This window comes from Mastigoproctus giganteus, chromosome 11 (genome assembly GCF_048544385.1).
Source record: "Mastigoproctus giganteus isolate SK-2022 chromosome 11, ASM4854438v1, whole genome shotgun sequence".
NCBI lineage: Eukaryota > Metazoa > Arthropoda > Arachnida > Uropygi > Thelyphonidae > Mastigoproctus > Mastigoproctus giganteus.
The window spans coordinates 32,398,323-32,424,399 of NC_143585.1; the positions used below are offsets into that span (position 1 = coordinate 32,398,323).

At 35.1% G+C, this 26,077-nt stretch overlaps 1 protein-coding gene across 2 annotated transcripts in view; it reads right to left on the reverse strand.

The window, feature by feature from the left end:
* Mgtor (nuclear basket protein megator) overlaps nt 1-26,077 on the reverse strand; it is a 676,213-nt gene that overhangs the window by 260,669 nt on the left and 389,467 nt on the right. For both annotated transcript variants that reach the window (XM_090385135.1, XM_090385134.1), the window contains exons 33-35: nt 25,681-25,906; nt 12,087-12,311; nt 48-162 (exon numbers count right to left, since the gene is read on the reverse strand). In XM_090385135.1, coding sequence (XP_090241261.1) covers nt 48-162; nt 12,087-12,311; nt 25,681-25,906 — 566 coding nt within the window. The remainder of the gene's footprint in view (nt 1-47; nt 163-12,086; nt 12,312-25,680; nt 25,907-26,077) is intronic.

Sequence of the window (26,077 nt, forward strand, 5' to 3'; positions counted from 1 at the left end):
AAAATAATGAAATGCCTTTGTAGATTCAAAAAGAGCAGAATACTTACTACTAAGGTGAGAAAGCTTTTGTTTCACTTGAACCATCATTTTTCGTGTACGTTCTTCTTTTTCTGTAGCCTGTGTTCTTGCAATTTCCTCCTCCTTTGTTACTTTGTCAACAGTCTGTCAACAGAAAAATAAATAAAAAGTGATGTCAAATCAGAAATATTAATATCACAGTTATCTCACTAAAACGTCATAGCTATTGCTCAGTAGAAGTGTGGAGCTTTATTTTAATGCAGAGTGTGAAATAATCAGACATTGTGTTCCTTCCACTGACAGCAAAACGCTCAGACTCATGCTAATTTTAGGATTGACAATATTATTCATGAGTTGACCTAAAATTATTAATATCATTTTAATTGAACAAAATAACAAACAGAGGTGAATCCAAGATTTGTTAAAAACTCTAAGCCTGCTATTACAGGTATTTCAATCTTACTGGACATCTCAGATAGCAGAGGCCTCAATTAGAACTTATTGCAAAAACAGAAAATAACATTTGGGTCTAAATGAGCAGACAATTTGTGTTTCGGGGACAGAGGGAGTAGTCCAACCCTATAGTACTGGGCTATATTAATCCACTACAGCAAATTAATAAAAGTGTGGTTTTATTTCAACACAGGAAGAAATAATTACATTAAAAATAAAAACCTGCATTACATTTTTCTGTCTCAGGAAAGGTGGGTATCGTGCAATAATACTGCTAAGTTCTGTTTGGGAGCAAGGATACAAGGATTTTGGGCAGAATATACATGGATCATGAAAATTAATTACTATTATTAATAACCACTCTTATACCACATGAAATTAATAATACAGTTTATTAAGCTTACAGCCCAAACCACTATATATTTAAAGCGATGTTTCAAGCATCTTACCAATACCCATCCTCAGACCATGCTGCTAAGGGTAGAAAATAGAAAAGGTTTCAATTTAGCAATAAAGTCAGTCCTCGTATAGCACGATAGTTGTGTTCCTAGAAATCCTCGTGCAATGCAAAATCGTGCAATATAAATAACAGGCCCTATGGGAAAAATACGGTTAGGTGCCAACCACCCAAGATTGAACATTTGTAACCAAAACATTACCAAACACAATAAATTATCGTAATAAAATACTTACTTATTTTATTACGACTATTACATAATAAAATATTGCTAATGCTTTTGCTTCTATCGTAAGCAAACTTGTTTTTTTGTTTGATTTTCTAACCAAACAGATGACAGCCATTCCATCTCTTCCAATTCTTTGTGTCTTGATCTAATGGATTTTAATTACACTTTGAATTGTTCCTGCTATGAAAGTTGTTTTTATTTTCTCTGCATTCTTTGTAATTCTCGACGTTGCTTCATTTAGGCCAGTAGCAGGTGCAATATCACATGGTCTTAATTTCGCTCAAAGTGTTTCACAATTTCATTTTTTTTCTCTATCAACAGAGGCGGACTGGCCATAAGCCTTACCGGGGAGACACCGGTGGGCCGGTATGATTTTGGCCAGAAACGCTAGTATGAGGCTGCAACAAATTTTCACGGGTAAGAATTTTTAACCCAGTCCGTCTCTGTTTATCGATATTGCTTTTCTTTTTCTTTCTGAATCTGTAGTGTCTTCACCAGAATGCTTCCTTTTCACGCCTTTTAAGTATTTTACTCATTTTTAGGGAACAAAGCACAATTACAAAATGAGGAGGCACGCTTCATACACATAAACAAAGCTGCGTGTGTGTAGCAACTGAATAAACAACACCGTAAAGGGAGGGAGGAGGGGGGGAGAGAGAGAGAGAGAGAGAGAGAGAGAGAGAGAGAGAGAGAGAGAGAGAGAGAGAGAGAGAGAGAGAGAGAGAGAGAGAGAGAGAGACCTCACTAGCTCACATTTCTGGGGGTTACTACTATAAAACAATAAAAACTATTTCCAGCTGCGTTTATAATAGTGGAATCTGTTATAAACTGGTAGAAAAACTCATCTAATTGCATTTGTGATAATACCAGTAGCTGGAATTGTGTGCGTTTTTACGTCATTATGGCAAAAAGCATTTCCCCTTCACTGATATAAAAAACATAAATACATTTTCAGAATCTTCTCTTCATTCCTATCGTGTTGCGTTCAGTTGGGGTGATTCCGCATTCGACTGCCATTTCTTGTAAACACAAAGGTGAATCGTGCATAAGCGAATACGTTTCGTGTTATATATGATATCGTTCCCCTATTTATAAATTGTGTACGATTGAATTTGTGTAGTGTAAACACGTGTTATGCGAGGACTGACTGTATTTGTAATTAATTATATACCAGTAAATATTAACTGTGAATTTTAAGTCGAAATGATTTTAGGTTAAATTTCTATTTGGATTTCACTAGAAAACAGAGATTAAGAATAAGTAAATACATACAGATAAACATAATAAAAATAAAATTCTTACCTGCTGTCAGCCTCCTGCTTGCGGATGCTTCCAAAACGTGATGTACATACTGGGAAGAGGTGCTGCCAACAGTTAATGTATAGTGAGGGATTAACTCTTTCTTTTTTTTTTAGAAAACCCCAACCACGAGAGGTATTAGAACCTATAGTACTTAGTACCATGCTTCAGTTTGAGATTGAGAAGATGAAGGAAGATATTTGTTGACATTAGAGTTGAACTTCTGTAGACTGTAATTTTCAGAAAATATGTAAGAAGGAAGGCTGTTCCAGAAAATGGCGGTTGAATGAATAAACGAGGAAGATGAAAAGTTGGTTCTGTGAGTTTGAAGTTAGACAGTAAATGGATGTTGGCGGCATGTGTTCGGACTGTTTTGAAAGAGAGGGCGGGAATTATAGAAGCCAATTCAGAGGAACAGTGCCCATGGAAATATCTGTAGAAAAGGCATGCGGCAGAAACAGTACATATATGAGACAGCGAGTGGAGAGAATATGTTAGAGAGTCATTAATTAACCTAACTGCCCTCTTCTGAATGGAATCTAGAAGCCTGAGAGAGAGATTTTGGGGGCATCGCCCCAGATGTGGGAACAATATTTCACGGTAGGGCGGATTTGCGATTTGTACAGAGTGAACAGCTGTTTGGAATAAAAGAAATACTGAGAGCAAAAGAGAAAACCAAGTTTTTTAGACGCAGAGGAAGCAATATTTGTAATGTGCTTCTGCCAAGAGAGATTAATCCCCAGGGTAATCCCCCAAAAGAGATATATCATTTTTCCTAGAAATAAGAGTGTCACCAAAGATAAGCATAGGAGCAGAAGAATCCTTTTTGGGTGATATAAGACAACGCTGAGTTTTAGAAGGATTAAAATCAACTACATTATCTTTGCCCTACTGGAGATAAGCATTTAAGGAATTGGTAGATTTTTGAGAAGTTGAAGCTGATTGAGCAGGGCAAGGTTTCTCAAAATGGAAAGTGGAATGCAATGTGCTATCATCGACAAAACTATGGATAGTATTTACAGTCAATGGAAGAAGGTCATTAATATACAAGAGGCAAAGACTGGGGTAAAGAAATGAACCTTGGGGTACACCAGAATTAGTGGAGAAGTTAGAAGACAGAGGGCCATCTACCATCACCGTCATTGAGTGATCAGAGAGAAAACTGGATAACCAGTTACAAAAAATAGTTGGAAAACCATAAGATGGAAGCTTGTTTAGAAGACCTTTATGCCAAATACAATCGTAAGAATTTGCCTTTGAGATATCAAGAGCAGCTGCTTGTATTTCACCGAACTTTTCCATTGAATTTTTCCCTAAGTGGGTAACATAAGCCAGAATATCACCAGTGGATCGACACTGATGGAATCTATAATGACGATCGTTTATCAGATGGAAAGTTTCTAGGTAGTTAAAGAGTTGGCGGTTACTTGATTTCTCCATTACTTTAGAAAGAGTAGATGTAATTGCAATGGGACGATAATTGGATGGGAGGGATTTCTCACCCTTTTTAGGAACTGGCTGGATATGAACAAATTTCCAAGCAGAAGGAAAAACAACTTTGGAATAAGAAAGTGAAAAAAGGGGGCAAAGAACAGGGCTAAGTTCAGGAGCCCAAGTTTTGAGAACAAGTGGATAAATACCATCAGGACCTGGAGCTTTCTTGGCATCAAGATTCGTTAAAATCCTTCTGACAACCTTTTGACGGAAGACCACAGGAGGCATTGAATGCAACATGCTGGGAATGGTGGGAAGTGTTTTACCCAGATCATTAATACACGAGTTGGAAGGAAAATGGGATGCTAGCAGGTCAGCTTTGTCATTGGCTGAAGTGACAGCAGAACCATCCAGTTTTGACAGAGGTGGGAGCAGCATTGGGCAAAAGTTGCGGCCAATAGCTTTGGAAAGAGCCCAGAATGCTCGGCTATCATTAGGGTAAGCAGCAAGTTTTCTACTTTTAGACTGTTCAAAATCTAGTTTGGACTGATTAATAGTACTAGTAGTGGTGGCATGTGATGCAAGAAAGTAAGTGTATGAGCTTATGCAGCATCAGCCAAAAAAAAAAAAAAAAAACAAACAAACACACCATTTCCTCCAAATGCCTGTTCAGTTCCTTCTTAAATTTATTCAACCTATCAACTTCCACAATGTCAGATGGAAATTTGTTCCAGCAATTAACCACCTGCTGGCTAAAGGCAAATTTCCGCAAATCTATTCTACATCGGTACTTTCTTGATTTGAATTTATGTCCTTTTAGGTTAGTAATCTGAACAAGTGGAAGGATCCCAACAGAATTCAGCGTGCTCAACCCATTCAAGGCCTTATACACCTCAATCAGATCACCGCGCAGGTGATCTGATTGAGCCACTGCAATTTGGAGAATTTAAGCCTCTCTTGGTAAGAGGATCCCTTCATTCCCCTCACCAATCTTGTTGCCCTTCTCTGTACACGTTCAAGCAAATTTACATTCTTCCTAAAATGAGGCCTTCAGACGCAGTACTCAAGGCGTGGCCTGATCATTGCCTTATACAGAGGGACAATCACTTCCTTTCCATGCTAGCAAAATTCACATATATCACTGACAAAACCCCATGACCTGCCCTGGCAGCCTGTGTGCATTGCTCAGAAAACTTCGTATCTGACTGCACAATTACTCCCAGGTCTTTTTCATTTTCTACCACCTTAAGTGTAGTACCACACAGTTAGTAAGTTTCTCTGGGGTTACTTCTACCCATATGCAGTACTTTGCATTTGTCAAGGTTAAACTTCAGTTGTCACTTCTTAGCCCATCTGCCCAAATTATCTAGATCTTGTTGCAGTAGCACACTGCCATTGCTGTCATTAAGAACCCTGTCAACCTTTGTATCATCTGCAAACTTCGACATTAAGCCTGATATACCTTCATCAATATCTTTTATAAATATACAAAACAACAGTGGACCCAACACCGAACCCTGTGGGACTCCACTAATAACATTAGTCCACGAAGAGCAGCACCCATTGATTACCACCCTCTGTCTTCTCCCACTTAACCATCCTTTTATACATTGTAGCAACTTATCCTTAATACCATTCTGCTCCAATTTGTACTTTACAATAACTACTTTACAATTGTTGTGAGTTTTGGCGTAGGCAGAAAATGAAACTGAAGAATTGGAAACAAACCAATTACGAAAGGAAAGGGTTTTTGCTTCCGTAAAGGGGAGTACAGTGGTCTCAGACAGTTTTTAAATTCTGTACAGTGGGATCAACTGACGATGTTACCAACAGTAAATTCTAAGTGGGAAGCATTCAAGGAATTAATCGTGGAAGCTACTAGACTTTATATACCGATTAAGAAATATCGTTCAAGGTTTAGGCCTAAATGGTTATCAAATGAACTAATGAGACTCGTGACAGAGAAGAAAAATGCATGGGATGCATATAAATTATCAGGTGACGCAGAAGCCTGTGGCAGATATAAGCTAGTCTGTAATCAGGTCACAAAGGAGGTTCGGCAGGCGAAGGCGGATTACGAGAAATCTTTGGCAAAGGATGCTAAGAAAAACAGCAAGGATTTCTTTACTTATATAAACTCTAAAAGGAAGGGGATGAATATGATTGGTCCACTTGACATCGATGGTTCGACTGTTGATGATCCTGCTCAGATAGCAAACAAACTGAATGAGTATTTTGCATCTACATTCACACGTGAGGAATTATTACAGTTTGAAAATGGAAGAAGGTTATCAAATTGTAGCAGTGTGCTTAATGATTTTGTAATAACTGAGAGCAAAGTGGAGGAGAAATTGTTGAAGTTAAACATAAGAAAGGCACCTGGGGTGGATGGGATCTATCCAGTTATTTTAAAGGAGGCGGCAAAGCAACTAAGCAAACCCTTAGCCATAATTATGAGAGCATCCTTGGACTCAGGGGAGGTTCCCACGGACTGGAGATGTGCAAATGTGTCCCCAATTCACAAAGGTGGATCGAAGGGTGACACGAGTAATTACAGACCAGTTAGTTTAACTTCTGTTCCGGGTAAAATAATGGAGTCACTGGTTAAAGATGCATTGCAGGATCATCTAGACAAGACTGCAGCAATAATTCAAACACAGCATGGGTTTGTTAAGGGAAAGTCTTGTCTGACAAATTTGATTGGTTATTATGATGTGGTCACAAAGGAACTGGATGCGAAAAATAATTTTGATATCATATACTTGGATTTCAGGAAAGCTTTTGACACTGTTGCGCATGGAAGACTACTGTACAAATTGGAGCAGAATGGTATTAAGGGTAAGTTGCTACAATGGATAAAAGGATGGTTAAGTGGGAGAAGACAGAGGGTGGTAATCAATGGGTGCTGCTCTTCGTGGACTAATGTTATTAGTGGAGTCCCACAGGGTTCGGTGTTGGGTCCACTGTTGTTTTGTGTATTTATCAATGATATTGATGAAGGTATATCAGGCTTAATGTCGAAGTTTGCAGATGACACAAAGGTTGGCAGGGTTGTTCATAACAGTAATGGCAGTGTGCTACTGCAACAGGATCTAGATAATTTGGGCAGATGGGCTAAGAAGTGGCAACTGAAGTTCAACCTTGACAAATGCAAAGTACTGCATATGGGTAGAAGTAACCCCAGAGAAACGTACCAACTGTGTGGTACTACACTTAAGGTGGTAGAAAATGAAAAAGACCTGGGAGTAATTGTGCAGTCAGATATGAAGTTTTCTGAGCAATGCAGACAGGCTGCTAGGGCAGGTCATGGGGTTTTGTCAATGATATATAGGAATTTTGCTAGCAGGGAAAAGGAGGTGATTGTCCCTCTGTATAAGGCAATGGTCAGGCCACGCCTTGAGTATTGCGTACAAGTCTGGAGGCCTCATTTTAGGAAGGATGTAGATTTGCTTGAGTGTGTACAGAGAAGAGCAACACGATTGGTGAGGGGAATGAACGGATTCTCTTACCAAGAGAGGCTTAAGTTCTGCAAATTGCAGTGGCTGGAGACTAGGCACCTGCGCGGTGATCTGATTGAGGTCTATAAGGCCTTGAATGGGTTGAGCACGCTGAATTCTGATGGGATCCTTCCACTTGTTCAGATTACGAACCTACGGGGACATAAGTTCAAATTAAGAAAGGACAGATGTAGAATAGATGTGCGGAAATTTGCCTTTAGCCAGCGGGTGGTTAATTGCTGGAACAAACTTCCATCTGTCGTTGTGGAAGTTGATAGGTTAAATAAATTTAAGGAGGAACTGGACAGGCATTTGGAGGTAATGGTGTGATGATTTTTTTTTTTTTTTTTTTTTTTGGCTGATGCTGCATAAGCTCCTACACTTGCTTTCTTGCATCATGTGCCACTACTACTACTACTACTACTACTACTACAATATGCAACATTCTTCTCTTGAACAGCCTTAGCACATTTATTGGAAAACCAAGGTTTAGACAAAAGATGAGATTTTAAGGTGGAGTGTGGAATAAAGGATCCCATTTCTGCACGAATAATTTTACTAACACGATTTGAGCAAACGTTGACATCAGAAGTTTTGAAACAGTAATCCGACCAAGGAAAAGAAGAAAAGAAATTTTGCAGGTCATCCCGTTTTGCATTCTTGTAGTGCCAAACAATACGAGGTTGGGATAGCCATGAGATAAATGCTCCATTGGAAAAGAGACAATCACGAAGTTGCGATCTGAGGTGCCTAAAGGACCACTCACTTCGACCGTGTACTTAGAAAGGTTGTTCGTGAGAAAAAGACAAATGTGTTGTGTATGGTTAGGATTGTCTAGTATTCTTGTTTTTTTTTTTTTTTTTTTTTTAGTAGTTGTTGGCACATCGGCTTCTGTGGCCATAATGCACCTCCCAGTGTTTTTGCAGTACTTTAATCCAAGCCCGAGGCGGGATTCGAACCCGCGACCTTTGGGTTGCCAGGCAGGCACTTTACAGGTATTCTTGTAACAATCTGTGCAAGGTCATTAGTAATTGCAAAAGCCTCAGCATCTCAACCAGCTGGGTCAGTGTGACTAGAAAGCCGAAACCAGCTGGAGTTGTGAACATTAAAATCACCAAGGAAAATTACCTCACTGTTAGGGAAGTTGGACTGGAGAAAGTCAAGTTGCAAAGAGAGGAAGTCAAAGAGCTCAAAGTGATTAGTGGAGTTGGGAGAATGGTAGAGGCAACAGATGAATTTGACACAATGAGGTAGAGAGATTTTAAGCCAGAGAAGATCGAAAAGAGGAGATTCCAAATTACCAAATCTCTGACAGGGAATATCGGAATGGACATATGCATAAGTACCACCTTTGAGACAAAAGGAATCATACAGCGAATAGTTTGGGCAACTGAGATGAGCAGTAGTAGAATCAACCGATAACTGGGAATCTGTCAGGAAAAGTAAATGGGGTTTGGCAGACTGCAAGTGGATATGGACATCATTGAGATTGGAATTGAGACCACGTATATTCGTGAAATGAACTAGGAAATGCTTGGGAGGTTTAGATCTTTTCGCAAATAAGTTTACTCTATTAGTTTGACAATTCATTGTGTATTTAATGGTAAGAAAAAGTGGGGGGGGGGGGGGACATACTGTATGAAATTTTTGGATATGGCATACACACTACTTGATCTCCCACCAATCCACCAATCACTATCTGCCAGAGTAGAGCTAGCTGATCCGGAAGCCTCCTAAAGAGTTACCAATTGGTTCAGTCCAGTGTACTAACTAGCGAGCGGCCTGCAAACACCGTTTTAGAGCTGTACCCTCGAAATGTAAGGAAGATTGCATCTCGCCGTCACGTTCATCATAACTTAAAGTCATCAGTCATACTGCATGATGGAAGAGATGGGTAAGGGTTGACCGGAACTTAGCTCTGGAGACTAAACATGGGTTCCACACTTCAAGCCTCCAATAAGCAAAGTGGTGGTATTGCACCGGTTGATGAGAAATCTACTGATCAATAGTAAGAGTCAGATAGTAAGATGCCAAGTTTTACTATCTTGGATCCATTAGTTCTTGTTCGAGTGGAAACTTTGTGGTGAACTTTGCCTGCATACTCTGTTTATCTGTAGTTGGTTTGCAGGCTGGTTTTGGAGGTCTGGAGGGGGTTATATGTGGCTGCTCTTCTTAGATGACTGGACTATTTCTTTTTTGTTTTTTCCCATTTTTCCATTTCTTTTCTTTTCTTGTTGAATAGGTGGAAATACTGAGGACAGAATTCGGCTCCTAATTTTCTGTTAATTAATGAAGCTGTGAACATTTTATGAAGAAGGCTTCTTTAAATTTTTTTATATTGTACAGGTTGTCTTTAGAGAAGATTCTAGTATTGCTGACGTTCCATGTGTCCCCACATTGGAATGCATATAGGGCTGTGTCAGATTTTAGGATTCTTCCATACTGTACATCTTTTTTATGTTTTTAGATTCTGCAATTGAGATCATATAGAAGGCACATGCAACCACGTTTCTATACAACCAACAATATTATAATGATACGAGGAATGTCATTCAACAGAAATGCGGTTGCATGAGCCTTCTATACAAAGACACATACTCTTCACCCAGAAGATTATGTGGCTACTCTTCTGGGCGACTGGACTATTTTCCTTTCTTCCCCCCCCCCCTCCCATTTTTCCATTTCTTTTATTTTCTTGTTGAATAGGTGGAAATATTGAGGGCAGAATTCAGTTCCTTGTTTTCTGTTAATTGATGAGGCTCTGAACATTTTTATGAAGATGGCGGAACAAGAGCAAAAATCTGATACAAGTGAGGCTTTAGAATAAAATCACACAGTTAATATCATGATAATTAGCTGCATTGAGAAATAGTATGAAATTATAAACTTGGCCAACACAAGCACAAGCAAATGGATAGAAAAAAAAAAAAGTCTTATACCCATGGACCATTCCAGTATTTGAGTTTTTAAATTTCAAGTAATTTATTTTTTACATTCTAATCTAAATGAAAATCATTTTTCATGCAGGTATAAAGAAAACAAACTGTGTGTTGCAGCCAAGGCATTTCAGAAGTGGTTATATTGAAAAAAGAAAAGGTCATCCCTAAGCTGAAACATCTTTTCATTTCTTCTTCTTCAGTTTTTGCGTTTTTTTTTTTTTTTTTTTTTTTTTTTTTATATTTTCTTGTTAAATAGGTGGAAACTGAGGACAGGATTCGGTTCCTTATTTTCTGTTAATTGATAAGGTTGAGAACATTTTTATGAAGAAGGATTCTTTAAATTTTCTTCTGTTGTATTGGTTGTCTTTAGAGAAGATTCTAGTATTGCTGAAGTTCCATGTGTTGCCACATTGGAATGCATATAGAACTGTGTCAGATTTTAGGATTCTTCCATGCTGTACATCTTTTTTATGTTCTTGGATTCTGCAGTTGAGATTGTACAGAAGCCTATGCAACTGCATTTCTGTACAAACAACAACAATATCATAATGACATGAGGAATGTCATTCACTATAGTTTATTGTTTACACTATTTAGATTGCAAGAGTGATCTCCCTATGCCAAAAAAATTACCAAAGCAGGGGAACAGCCTTCTAATAATAATGACAAAAATTAACATAAAACACATTTACCGTTCTTTGTATTCTATGAGTTTTAAGATGTTTGATAAATTCTAAACTTAGGCAAGATCAAAATCCTGATACAAGTGAGGCTTTAGAATAAAATCACACAGTTAACATTGTGCTAAATAGCTGCACTGAGAACAGTATGAAATGATAAACTTGGCCAACACAATTTTTTCTATTTGGCCAAGTAGTTTATTTTTTTTTAAATTCATATCTAAATGTAAATCATTTTTCATGCAAGTATAAAGAAAATAAATTGTGTGTTGCAGTCAAGGCATTTCAGGAGTGGCTATAGTGAAAAGGTCACATTTCACAAAATTGTTACACTAAGCTGTGACAATTCAACTTAATTCACTTCATATTCAATTCCAGTATTTGTTATTTGAATTTATATCACAAAGCTATAAGAAAATAATATATAATAAACAATTTTATCCAACCACTTATTAGCCAGTGACACATAATGGAAAGTGAATTTGTAATTTGATTCACAAATCAAATCAACAAATAACATAGAAATAACACCAAATAAAGTAAAATATAATGAGCATTAAATGCTTTGAATAACTGACCAAAATGTCTTCCCATAATCTTGTTTTTACAGTCAGTGGGATTTAAAGTACCAAATAAATGCAATTTTCAATACTCAAAATGGAAATAACTGTTAAAAGGAAGTAACTCTGCTTTACCGAGGGCTACAATGGCACTGAACTCCTTTTAAACAAATGTTATTGCTAAAACAATCTGCCATTAATTTAAAATGGTAAGACACTGCTATTGTAGTCTGATTAGGTTGTAGAAATTCCTCATCAAACAGCAGCTGGTGCTAGTGGTAACTGCCTTAAAAAAACTGTGGTAATGATATGGAAATCAAGCCAACTGCATTTAATAGGCAGTTTAAATCCTGATGACCATTAGAAACACAAGATGAGAAATTTCATCAACGTTTCAAAATTGGGAAAACACCAAAATAGCATTATATATTTTATAATTCTGAAGCTCAAACAATCAATGACACATTTTGAACCATAAAATTTTTGCAATGACTACACAAACTTATTTAATGGTATTTACCTCCTTCATTTTTTCTATTTCTTCATTTAAAGACTTGATCTTTTCTTGAGCTTCTTTAAGTTTCTGTTCTATTTCACTTTTTTGCAATTGCCAAGATTCTTCTTGGTTTGTTGACTGAGATATACTGGATTCAGTTGATACAACCAGTTGTTTTGCCAGAAGTTCATCATTTCGTATTTTAAGTTCATCATATTGAGTCTTATATTTTCGGGCAATTTTTTTTACCTAGAATCAATTAATGCATAATTACAATCAAAAACTTTGAAACTTTCTATTTAATGTTTAAAATATTATAATTTGAAAAAACTGAACTTTTTCACAGGTCATCTTATTCATATCTGAATCTGTCTTCTGCAGTGTTAAGAGCAGTTAATCATCTTCCACATAAAATCGCACCATATATATATATATATATATATATAGTATATAAAACAGGTGAAAAGGTAAAGAAAGGAGAAGAAAAAGGTAAAGAAAGGAAAAGAAAAAGAAAATAGAGAATAGATGTACCTGGACGCGCAAGGCTACAGAACAGGATACAACTATAAAATAAAACATAGAAATAAATAATAAAGGACATAGTAAGATGGGAAAGTTATTAACAACAACGTGCCATGCCTAAAGGAAGATATGAGAAGAAAAGAATGTTAAGATCCTAATGAATTAAGTGGAAAATTTTTAAATATAACCTCCCTTCTCTCACTTCTCTATTTCTTACTTACCTCCTCAGTTCACATTTTAAGATGGTTTCGTCGCTAGCACAACTTGCCCTATTTAATTTATCATTTTTATTATGCACAAAGTTACACTAAAATATTCGGCGAGTCAGCACTGTGTTGCCTCTAGTTCAGCTAGAAAACGTGTTGCGCTGTATCCCACTCCTGAGGATACTGTGTTAAATACTAAACAGGAGAATCATACGTTTGGCCCTAACCACTTTGATTCTATACCCATGCATACTACACATATTCTAAACCAATCTCTATCTTTTAGAAAATGTTCAGACAAACGGTGTCTTACTTGTCCCATGATGGATAATCCCATTTCCAACTCTAACTCTATTTCCACTCCGTTTTGTAAAACCAATAATGTTTTATATTTACTCACTTGTAACATATGTAATATTAAATATGTCGGACAAACTTCAAATTCTCTTAATATTAGAATCAATGGACACAGATCCAAAAGTAAAAATCTGACATTCGGCAACAATATTGATACTGAAATTGAACTCTTTCACTTTCACCATCATGGTTTTAAAAACGTCAAAATCAAAATTATAGCTATCATTAATGATAACGTCCTTCGGGACTACTATGAAAATCTATTCATGTGTGCTTATAAGTCATTGTATCCATATGGTTTAAACAATAAATTTTTTAACAAAATTTTATTCAGTAATGGTTGTTTAAACACCAGCCACTGCATTTACAATCTATTCCATCTTAGTCATTTTTTCAATAATAAATGCAGACACAAACGTGGGAATAAGTCAAATAAACTTTTCCGACATACTCGGCATAATTTTCATGATATTATTTGCTCATGGGACAATACCATTCTCGATGTACATAAAATTTCTCTTTTTCTTTTCAACATCAAAAACTCTATACTAAAAGCCTTAACTTTGTATATTAATAATTTCAAATTCAAAAATATCCAACTTAAACACATCATTTCAGATATCTCTCTTTTTAGACTAGGCTCCATTACTACATATAGTAATGAATACTGTATTATTAAATTTACACATAAATGGTTTGACAAAATTCCTTGGCATCATTTGCTAAATCATCATAACAACCTCCTCCCATTTTATAATAATTTCAAGTTTAACATCCAGCACCGTTTCAATTATGAGTCTCCTATCGGACTCAAAATTTGCAACTATAAAACTATAGCCACCAATTTAGGCAATTTGAAACTTTCGGATCTTCCATGTCACTGTAATGATTCTATATATGCTCCTTTCAAAAACCAACATCATGGGCACATAATCACTGGCAATTTGGATATTGTCAAGAACATCCCCCTCAAATTGGCCATGGAAAAAGGATTCAAATTTAGACCTATTCATAAAGCCTATCTAAGAAATATATATAAGGACTTATATATTAATATCTTAAATTTCTGCAACAAATTAGCTCAAAAATATACGATACCCCATGAGGCATTCTATAACTGGATAAATGTGGTTTATCAAGATATTATAAAATCAGTTTTAAAATGTCACAACTTGTATAATAATTCACATATTAAACACTCTAATCTCAAAAATGCCATCTCAGATCTACAAGGAAAATTTATCATCACCCCTGTAGATAAAGCTTCTAACAACTTCGCAATCTTTTGTAAACAGTTCTACTATACTACTCTTAAAAAGGAAGTCGACAGCAGTACCACATTTTTACGCTGTAATCTTGGCATTAATACGACCATCAAAAAACTTATAGCTTTGCATAAAAAACTACATACCAAAATGCGCAATTCTACATTACCATTCCTATATATGATTGCCAAGTTCCACAAAGATCCTGTTGGCTTTAGATTCATCACTAGTGCCAAAAAAAGCGGTTGTTATCTTCCAGGTAAACAATTTTTTAAACTACTAACTACCATCTTCATTAATATTCCATCAACCTGGATCATTAATAATAACCACAACATCATTAAAATCTTCAATTCTAATGCCAAAATCTTTAGTATCGAAACCTATGACTTTACTAATTTATTTACTTCCTTACCACATCATTTAATTATCTCTGTACTCAATCAATTATATCTTAAATACAAGCACGTTCTACCCGTGGATGAGATTGTCTGGAATAATTATATCAACTTATGTATTCTTAATAACTATATTTACGATGGCAGTAATACCTATAGACAATCAATAGGAGTTCCCATGGGCTCACCAATTTCCAGTATAGTTTCCAACTTATTTCTACATTACTACGAAGATCTTTATACTAATAACAATCCAAACCTTAATTTCTTCGCATTTAGATATGTTGATGATATCTTGATTTTAAATTATCATTTTGAAAATATTGCTAAATTGATATATCCTACTGAACTTACCTTAAACAAAGAAAATAATGGTAACCAACACGCAAACTTTCTCGATTTAAGCATTACTTTAAATAATTCACCTCTTCGTAATACCTTGGAAGTATTTGATAAAAGAAGTCAATTTAATTTCAACATTATTTATTTAACAAATTGGAACTCTAATATTTCCATTACAGTTCATAAAAATATCATCCATACACAAATTTTACGTCTTGCGTATCTTAGCAGCAATCAAACACTTTTTATCAAAGCTTTAAACGGCCTATATACCAAATTATGTTTAAATGATATTCCTATTAATTTTATAAATCGTATTATTAAAAATCTTTCTAACTTCATTAAACATAAATTCGGTTTCACTATATCTCATTTTGATTAGGGTTAACATGATAATTTGTACAGATGTATAGTTGTAAATTTAAATGGTGGTATTCCCACCACTTTGAAAGTGATCACATCATATGACTTCTATTCTGAACGATGCTCATGTCTTTTCACTTTCTAAGTTACCTTTTAAGTTTTATCTATTTAATTTTTTCCATTATTTTATTTTAATTATTTTTGCTTAATTATTTTTAATTATTATTCGGACCTTTTCCTCACTTTTAACTATAGAGGGCGTCCATTATTATTTTTCTACTAAGCAACCTCTCCTTGTTTGTATTCTATTTATTAATCATGTTTATTATGCATTTTACTAATTGATCCTACATAATTTTACTAATTGACGCTACATAATTCTACTAATTGATGCTACATAATTTTAAAGGTATGTAATTTTATACTAATTTTTTTACATGTGACATTAACAAAATATTTCACAGGCTAGCAGTATTAATTTTCCTCTTCTACTAACACCTTCACAGCCAAGGCCCTCTCTAAGAGGTTGGGTACTTACGAACCCAGCTTGCCTAGTATCTTTAAAATCTTTTCCTTCTCTTTATGTCTTTATACTTTCTATTCTGCTTTTTCCGTCCGTTGAACTATTAGTGCAATACGAGGGCGATTCGGACATTCCTTCTTTTCTTATTCTCGCTATTTTCGCCTCCTTTTTTTACTACTATCTTTTTTCCCACCCATACCTTGTATTACTTCCCTTTTCTATGCTGCTGCCTGGTACACCTTTTAATTACACCTTTTAATTTAACGGTTCACTTAAAATATACACACTGCGTTGGGGCTACCTCACTCATGTCTATGAAGGTTTCAAAAAATTTTAATTTTAATTTTTATTTTTTTATTATTATTATTTTTTTATTTTTATTTTTTAAATTTATTGCTACCTCCATCGGCATGGGTTTGTATAGAAACGCAGTATTTTGGTACATGATCGGGTGTAGTCCCCTGATGAATTACCTGATCTATGTACCAATTGTTATTTTCATTATTTTCATTTCTATTTATTACTACTTTTTAATATGCACTAATTACCACTTTTTTCTAGCTTTTGTAAATATGATTTGGCTTATCAATTCAGCCAATTTTTCCACTTAATTCATTAGGATCTTAACATTCTTTTCTTCTCATATCTTCCTTTAGGCATGGCACGTTGTTGTTAATAACTTTCCCATCTTACTATGTCCTTTATTATTTATTTCTATGTTTTATATATATATATATATATATAAGTATTACAAATAAAAGTAAAATGAAATAGAAGAAAATATAGATGGAGAAGTTATTATCCACAAAATGCCTGGCCTAGATGAAGAAAATAAGAGAGAAAGAATGTTAAGAACCTAAAAAAAAAAAAAAAATCATCAAGTGGAATTAAGGCTGAATTAATGCTGAATTGATAGGCAAATCATATGTACAAAAGCTGAAAAGGAAATGACTGAAAGTGAGAGGAAGGTAATAAAGATCCAAATAAAAATTATTAAATTGAAAAATTGAAAAATTAAAAAATTGAAAAATTGGTACATAGATCAGGTATTTCATCAGGGGCTACACCTGATCATGTACCAAACACTGTGTTTCTATGCAAACCCATGTTGATGGAGAAACTATTAAAAAAAAAAAAATGATCTCCAGAAACATGAGTAAGGTAGCCCCAACACAGTGTGTTTAGATTAATAAATTAAGTCGAAAGTATGTAAGTTAAAAGTAAAACAAGGTAGTGGCATAGAAAAAGGAAGTAATGCAAGGTAAGGGAGGGAAAAGATATTAAAAATGTAGATGCGAAGATAGTGAGAATAAGAAAAGTGAATGTCCAAATCACCCTCGTATTGCACTAATAGTTCAACGGACGGAAGAAAGAAGAGCAGAAAGTAAAAAGATGTAAAGAGAAGGAAAAGAGTTTAAAGGATACTAGGCAAGCTAGGTGTGTAAGTACCCAACCTCATAGAGAGGGCCTTGGCTGTGAGAGTGTTAGTAGAAGTGGAAATTAATACCACTAGCTTGTAGTGTATATTTTGAGTGTTAGATGTATAAAATATATGATATAAAATATCGGGAGAAAGACTAATGAAAAGGAAGAAAAATTAAATACCTACAGTATTTAACAGCATCAAAATGGGTAGAATATAATAAAAATAAGAAATGAAGATACAATTATGCAAACATGATTAAAAAGAATGGAATGTAAACAGAAGGAGAATCATGACAACGACGGTGCAGTTGCTCAGAAGAGAAGAACAATAGGAGCCCTCTGTAGTCAAAGTAAAATAGAGAAAGTAGGATTGATTATAAGTAATTACTGGTAATATTAATAAATAAAATAGAACAAATTAAAAAATGAAAAGAATAACTTAGAGAGTAAAATAACACGAACTTTGTTCCAATAGAAGTCATAAGGTGTAATCACTTTCCAAGTAGTGGAAATACCACCATTCGAATATACAACTATACATCTGTACAAGTATCAATAAATTAACAATAATCAAGGTGGAACATGGTGAATCCGAATTTTTGTTTGATAAAATCAGAGAGATTTTTTATAATAAAATTTATGAAATTAATTGGAATGTCATTAATGCGAAGTTTGGTATACAGATCATTTAAAGCACCAACAAAAAGTGATTGATTGGTAACAATATTTGCAAGACGGATAATTTGTGTGTAGATTATGTTTTATGAACCTTAATAGAAATCTTAGAATTCCAATTCGTTAAATAAATTATATTAAAATTAAATTTGCTTCTTTTATCGAATAATTCTAAATTATGACGAAGAGGGGGACTGTTTAAAGTAATAATATTTAAATCAAGAAAATCTGCATGTTGGTTACCAATATTTTCTTTATTAAGAGTGAGTTCAATAGGATATATGGATTTTGCAATATTTTCAAAATGAATATTGAGAATAAGAATGTCATCAACATAGCGGAATGCAAAAAAATTAAGGTTCAGGTTGTTATGAATATAGAGATCTTCGTAGTAATGAAGAAATAAATTGGATACTATACTAGAAATTTGTGAACCCATGGGAACTCCTATAGATTGTTTATAAGTGTATTTACCATTGTAAATATAATTATTTAAAATACAGAGGTTGATATAGTTATTCCAGGTAACCTTATCTGATGGTATAACGTTTTTGTATTTAAGAAACAATTAAGTAAACTGACAATCAAATGATGTGGTAAGGAAGTAAATAAATTGGTGAAGTCATAAGTTTCAATACTAAATATGCTGGAAAGGAATTGGAATTGAAAATTTTAACGATACTATGGTTATTGTTGATGATCCAAGTGGAAGGAATATTAATAAGAATAGCAGTTAATAATTTGAAAAATTGTTTACCTGGTTGATAACAGCCACATTTTTGGCACTAGTGATGAATCTAAAGCCAACTGGATGTTTATGGAATTTGGCTATCATATATAAAAAAGGCAAAGCAGAATTTCGAATTTTGGTGTGTAATTTTTTATGCAGTGCTATAATTTTTTTGATGATTGTATAAATGTTGAGATTACAGCGTAGAAAAGTGGAACTGCTTTCGATACTTCGACATTTATAATTACAAATTTTGAGTCCAATAGGATATTCACAGCTAAAGCAGTGATGGATCTTGAACTTGAAATTGTTATAAAATGGGAGAAAATTATTACGGTTATTTAGTAAAAGATGCCAAGAAATTTTATCAAACCAGCTATGTGAATTTAATAGTACAGTATTCTTTACTGTATGTAGTGATACGACCTAATCTAAAGAGAGAGAGATATCTAAAATAATATGCTTAAGTTGAATATTTTTACACTTAAAATTGCAAATAAATAGAGTTAAGGCTTTTAGTATATAGTTTTTGATATTAAAGAGAAAAAGAGAAATGTTATGTACATCAAGAATGGTGTTGTCCCAGGAGCTAATAATATTACGAAAATTGTGCCGAATATGCCTGTGATGACGATTTAATTTATTTCCAGATTTGTATCTATGCTTAATTGTTATTAAAGAAATGACTGAGATGGAATAGATTGTAAATACAGTGGCTGGTGTTGAAACAACCATTGCTTAAAAGAATTTTGTTAAAAAATCTATTGTTTAATCCACAGGGATATAAAGACTTACAGGTACACATAAATAAATTCTCATAATAGTCACGAAGAATGTTGTCATTGATGATGGCAAGTATTTTAATTTTAAAGTTATTTTTTCAAAAATGTTTAGATAAATGATGTCTAACTTGTCCCATGATGGATAACTCCGAATCCTACGCTAATTCCGAATCTAACTCTGTTAATCCTTCTTTTTGTAAAACTAAAAACATCATATATTTGCTCACATGTAATATTTGCAATACTAAATATGTTGGCCAAACCACAAATTCTCTTAATATCAGAATTAACGGTCACAGATCCAAAAAAAAAAAAATCTTTTATTTAACACCATTTTGGATACTGAAATAGAACTCTTCCACTTTCACCATCATGGCTTCAATAACGTTAAAATTAAAATACTTGCCATCATCAATGACAAGGTTCTTCATGACGATTATGAGAATTTATTTATGTGTACCTGTAAGTCTTTATATCTCTATGGATTAAACAATAGATTTTTTAACAAAATTCTTTTAAGCAACAGTTGTTGCTTAAAAGAATGGCCTACGGAACACTGCTATCAAGGCAGTGTTCGGTAGGCCAGAAAACTGTTAGCTTAGGGGAGGAATACACAGACTCGTGGATTAAAAGAAGCTGCAAGCAGAGGGAAATTGATTCTTGGGCTACTTCTACTAGGATACGAAGCAACAGCCTAGAGAGCAATGTGTGAGGAACTACTGGTCAATTAGATAGAAACCAAATTCAAAATGAAACATGGCATAGTTTTATAAAGGACAAATCATGTTTAACTAACCTAGTTATCTATTTTGACAGGATCATTCATGAGCTCGATGTATGTAATAAATTTTATTGTTGTTTACTTGGATTTCAGAATAGAATTTGACCTGCCTTGCATGAGAGATTAATGTACAAGCCAGAACACATTGAAATCAATGGAAATTCCTAGGAGGGAATTTCCATTGATTTCAGGATTGCTGTAGGATACGAGGTTTTGAATGAGGGTGCGATTTTTACTGTTATAGATGATTCCAGAACTAAGGGCCATAAATTCAAATTACAGGGGAAGAAGTTTTCAGACTGGTTGCAAGAAGTTTTCTTTTAGTCAGCAAGTTGCCTCCATGGCAAGAATAAGCTTGGGAAAATTCAAAGGTCAGCTGGATAGACACATATGTAGAGGAGGGAGCCTAACAGGTAGTTTTTTTTATTTCATTGTTTATTATATATATATATATATATATATATATATATATATACAGGGTGTCTCAAAAATACACAGCATAACTTTAGGAATGAGTTCCTCATATGTAGACAAAATATTTTATATCAACGTAGTTACGGAAATACTTGGTTTCTGAGTTTTGAAGGTCTTAACTATTCACATCACCTTATAGTAATTGTTCAAAATGTCCACCTTCTGCCTGAATACAGGCCCCACATTGATGTCTCATGGATTCCCGAAGACGATGCCAAATTCCTGGCATGTTTCGTACTGTCTCAACCTGCCACGATTCAACTGCGGAGAGTTTCCACATCAGCTAGTGGAGTCGAATACACCAATAACTTTAAATGGCCCCACAAGAAGAAATCTAGTTGGTTTATATCAGGTGAGCATGGAGGCCAGGCAGTTGGTCCACCTCTACCTATCCACCGACCAGGAAACATTCGATTCATGTAATTGCAGGCTGGGTGGCTGAAATGTGCGGGAGCACCATCGTGCATGAAGTATGCTTGTTGACGAATGATCAGTGCCGTGTTGTCCAAGAAATCAGGCATGTTGTTTACCAGAAAGTTCCTGTACGCCTGCCCTGTTGAGTGTTTCGAAGTACATGGGGCCCAACTAACTTATCACCAAAAACACCTGCCCAGATGTTGAGGCTGATGTGATGGAAGAATTGCATGTGGGTTTCCTCAGCCCATATGTGCTGATTGTGAAAGTTTTGGATTCTATCTCGTATGAACTGTGCTTCATCTGTGAATATCACTAAGGCAGGAAAGTGAGGAATTGTACCCTACTGCAAGAACCACTGGCAGAACATTACTCATGCAGGGTAATCTTCTGGTGACAAGGCCTGTACCCGTTGCAGATGGTAAGGATACAGTTGGTGTTCTCGCAACACTCTCCAAATAGTCAAACGTTGAACAGCCAGTTGTATTGCTATTTTGAGTGTGCTGATTCCAGGAGTGGCATGCACAACATCCAAAATCTCCTCTACTTCAGGAGTCGTAGATTATCCAGATTACCAGTTATCCATATTAATTAATAATCGAATGTAAAGTAAAATTAAATAAATTCTGTTATAATGTATTAAAGTAAAAGAAAAAAAATTTTGAATAGCATGTAAAAAAGGAATTTATTTTATTAAAAATAACAATAATAACTTAAAAATTCGCATATTTATATATGTATATATATTTGGAGAGGTATTTTACTGGAAATTTTATGTGGAAAAAAATTAAGTAATTTTTTTAAAATAATGTGCGATCTTTTTTTTTTTTTTTTTTTTTTTTCCACTGTTGTGAACTTTTTTTTTTTGCTGCAAAATAGCTCAAGTTCCTAAATAATTGGACCAGCTTGGCAGATTATGGTCCATTACCCTCAGCATGAATTGTTGAGGAGGCTTCCATCCTGCAGTGGGTTGATAATGGCTGCACTCTACCTTTTTTTTTTTCTCCCTCAATAATATCAATTTGATTATACAGTGCATTCCGGTTAATCGGGGCAGCCGCTTATTTTGGGCAAATTATGAAGAACAGAAACAAAACAAATATTTAGCCTGAATTTGTTCCGCTTATTTGGGCCAACTCGCCACTTAATTGGGGCAATGAAGGTCTTGATTGAACAATAAACTATATTTAGATAGCTCGCACAAACATCTAAATATAGTTTATTGAACAATAAACTAATTTAGATGGTTCGTAACAAAGAGATCATGCGGGCAGCAGCCGAATCAGTTATTGCGAAGTCATGCTATACAGTGGTTGTTTTATATTTGTTCTGTGTTGTGGTAATCGGATACTGAAGAAATTTTTCTTGCAGTTGTTTACGATCACACTAGGTACATGTGTACATCTTGTGGGTTAGAATAGATTAAAAACTGTACGAAACAGTGCACTGATTTTGGTTTCCCCCTCCCCTTTTTTTCAGTACATTTAAGACCCCTGTCAAGATGCCACGTAAAGATTTGTCACTTTCAGGAAAAATCGCTATTCTTGACAAGATAAAAAGTCAACCTCCTAACATCAGTCATCATCAGCTAGCAGAGATAATAAAGGTGCCGAAATCTACAACTTCACGACTGCTACAGCAACAAGAAAAACTTAGAAGGGGGGTGGACATTGCGCGTGGATTTAAAGAAAACAGCTCATTAGCGAAAGAGGGAAGGCAAAGATCCAGACGTCGAAGATGCTTTGAATCAATGGTTTTCCACTGTATCTAAACGAGGAGTGCGTGTAAGCGGCCTCATGCTAAAAACCAAGTCAGAAGAGTTGGCCAAAAAGCTAGGTCACATAAATTTCAAAGCGACGGATGGTTGGTTGTCTCGATGGAAGTATAGACATGACATTAGTTACAAAAAAGAACATGGCGAGGACAGTGCCGATGCTATGAATGCTGAGCAATGGAAACATGAAAAACTGCCAGAGTTGCTTAAAATATTTAGTGGGGATGACATTTACAATGCCGATGAAACAGGTCTGTATTATCGTGCTACGCCGGATGGTTCCCTCAGCTATCAAAACATAGCACTGTCCGGTTCAAAGAAAGCAATGGATCGTGTAACAGTGTTGTGCTGCTCAAACATGTCAGGAAATGATAAACTCAAACTTTTGGTTATTGGTAAAAGGTGCCAAACCTCGTTGTTTCAAGGGGCTTACAATAGGCAGTTTGCCAGTTTCGTATTATGCCAATAAGAAGGCGTGGATGACCACATATATTTTTACGCAATGGCTAATGAACTGGGACGCGGAACTGCAACGGAAGTCCAGAAAAATTCTGTTGATATTGGACAACTGCACCGCACACACTCTAATGTAGCTGGTTTAAAAAAATATTGAACTGGAATTTTAACTCCCTAACACCACATCCCTGATACAGCCTATGGATGCGGAAATCATAAAAAATTTGAAGACCTATTATCAAAGAAAGCTGGTTAATCATATCCTTGAAGCAATTGAGGAAAATCTGCTGACATCATCTTCGAAATCAATAGAGATTAGTGCAAAAGTTTCAATGTTAAAAGCTGTACAATTTATCGCCGATAGCTGGAGAGGAATAAGCAACAAAACAATTCGGAATTGTTTTGCTAAATGTGGTTTCATGACTAATTGTGATTCAGATGCAACAAGCTGTACAGAAAATGAAATGACTTTGGAACTGCAACAGGTCCAAAATTGTGAAGAATTTTTAATAATTGATGATAACCTTCAATGCCACGATGAAAATGAAGATGAGGAAGTGATTATTGAATAAATTGCGGCAAAACACTCAGAGACACAAAAAGACCAGGAAAATGATGACGATGATATACCTAAGCGAGTGACTAACTAGGATGCCAGGAAATGTATCGCTGAATTGAGATGTCATTTCATGCAGGAAGGCAATGATTTTTTTTTTTTTTTTTTTTTTTTGGTAGTTGTTGGCGCATCGGCTTCTGTGGCCATATTGCACCTCCCAAGGTTTTTGCAGTACTTTGATCCAAGCCCGAGGTGGGAATCGAACCCGCGACCTTTGGGTTGCCGGGCAGGTACTTTACCCACTCGGCTAGCCCGGTCGGCAGAAGGCAATGAAGGCAGTCCTTTATCAGCATTAGATATCTGTGCCGACTTTGTTCAATTGCAGTCCATAAAGAGAACACATCAGGGTACACTTCATAATTTTTTTCCAAAGTAAGAACCCTTAAGTAATGTGTAACCTTTGCTTGACATGGACATTATTCTGTACTGTATCTTCATTTTACATATGTACATAGGTACATTTTGTTTGCTTTTAGCTTTATTTATTTTAAAATATATGGTTGCACCAATATAGATTAAATACAGTGTGCTTTCTTTAAATAACACATTCCCTTTATTTTATTCATACTTTTTTGCCTCCGTTAGAATGTGCTTTTAAGCTCATTAAAATTGTGCTTAATTGGGCCAAAGTGATCTGTCCCAATGTGTCCCAATTAAGCGGAATCAACATATCACATTCTTCCTGGTTTTCTGCCCATTTCAGTGCTGTTTCTTTTTGTTGACATTTTACCATAGAAAAACTGAGAAAAATAATAAATCAAACACTTTTGGGCCGATTGTTTGTTTGTTTATTTGGTTTTCAGGAGCATTAGCAACTAAAGCCATATTTCTCTGGGATATGCAGTGGTCATTCCCTGACCTTTCTGCATCCTCCATATTTGGTGGTGACGGGCTCGAACCCCGGTCTAATCAAGAAGCGTGTGCTATGCACTGCTGCTTCTTCCCACCTGGCTACGGAAGCGCCTACTTTTGGGCGGATATTATTCTTACTGATTCTGGAGCTAAACTAATCATAATATGAAATGAAGAGAACAAAATATGCCAGGGAAGATTGGGTTCACAGAAGCAAATGACAAAAATCTATCACTTATGGTTTCCCAAGACAATCCATCAGTCCTAATCCAACATTTCACCAGATATATACAAGGTAAATAAAACAAACAGAAATGCCCTTATAAACATTTGTCTCAAATGAACATTTGTTCATTTGAGACAAATGAACAAATTAGCATAATAAAACATTTGTCTCAAATATTACCATTAATAAAAAAGAAGAAGAATCAGCCTGTCAAATTATTCCGGTTAGCTAACTTCCAGATAACCGACATTCTACTGTAATTATAACATATTCTAAATAAATATTGTTCAATATTCATGATATTGTTTTTGAGAGTTAGGTGTATGATTTTACCAAATACGAAATAAGTACTATGCAGTAAAAAAAAAAAAAAAAAAAAAAAAAAAGAAAGAAAAAAAGAAAAGAGAGAGAGAAAGAAAGAAATAAACAAAAAATACCTGAAGTATTGTCTTTTGTCGTTCAGTGGATTCATTTGCCACAGTTTCCAGTTGCTTCTTGGCTTTGTTAACCTCAGCTTTACGTGCCTCAATATCATTTTTAGTTCCTTCCAGATCTTTATGAAGGGATGTTATAGTTGATTTAAGGTGAGTTATTTCAGTCTGGTTCTTCTGTATTTCCTCAGTTAATGATACCATTTGCTTTCGAAGGTCTTCATTCTCTTTGCTGGAATATGTAAAAATGACTGAAATGTTTATTTGTCCTAAAGTCAATTTTTGGATAATAACAATTTTGGACATGCCAAAAAAATTTAAACGATCTACAAGAATGTTCCAAATGAATTTATGGAATCTGTTGTACTACTAGTTCATACTTATAATGAGACAGGGGCATTAC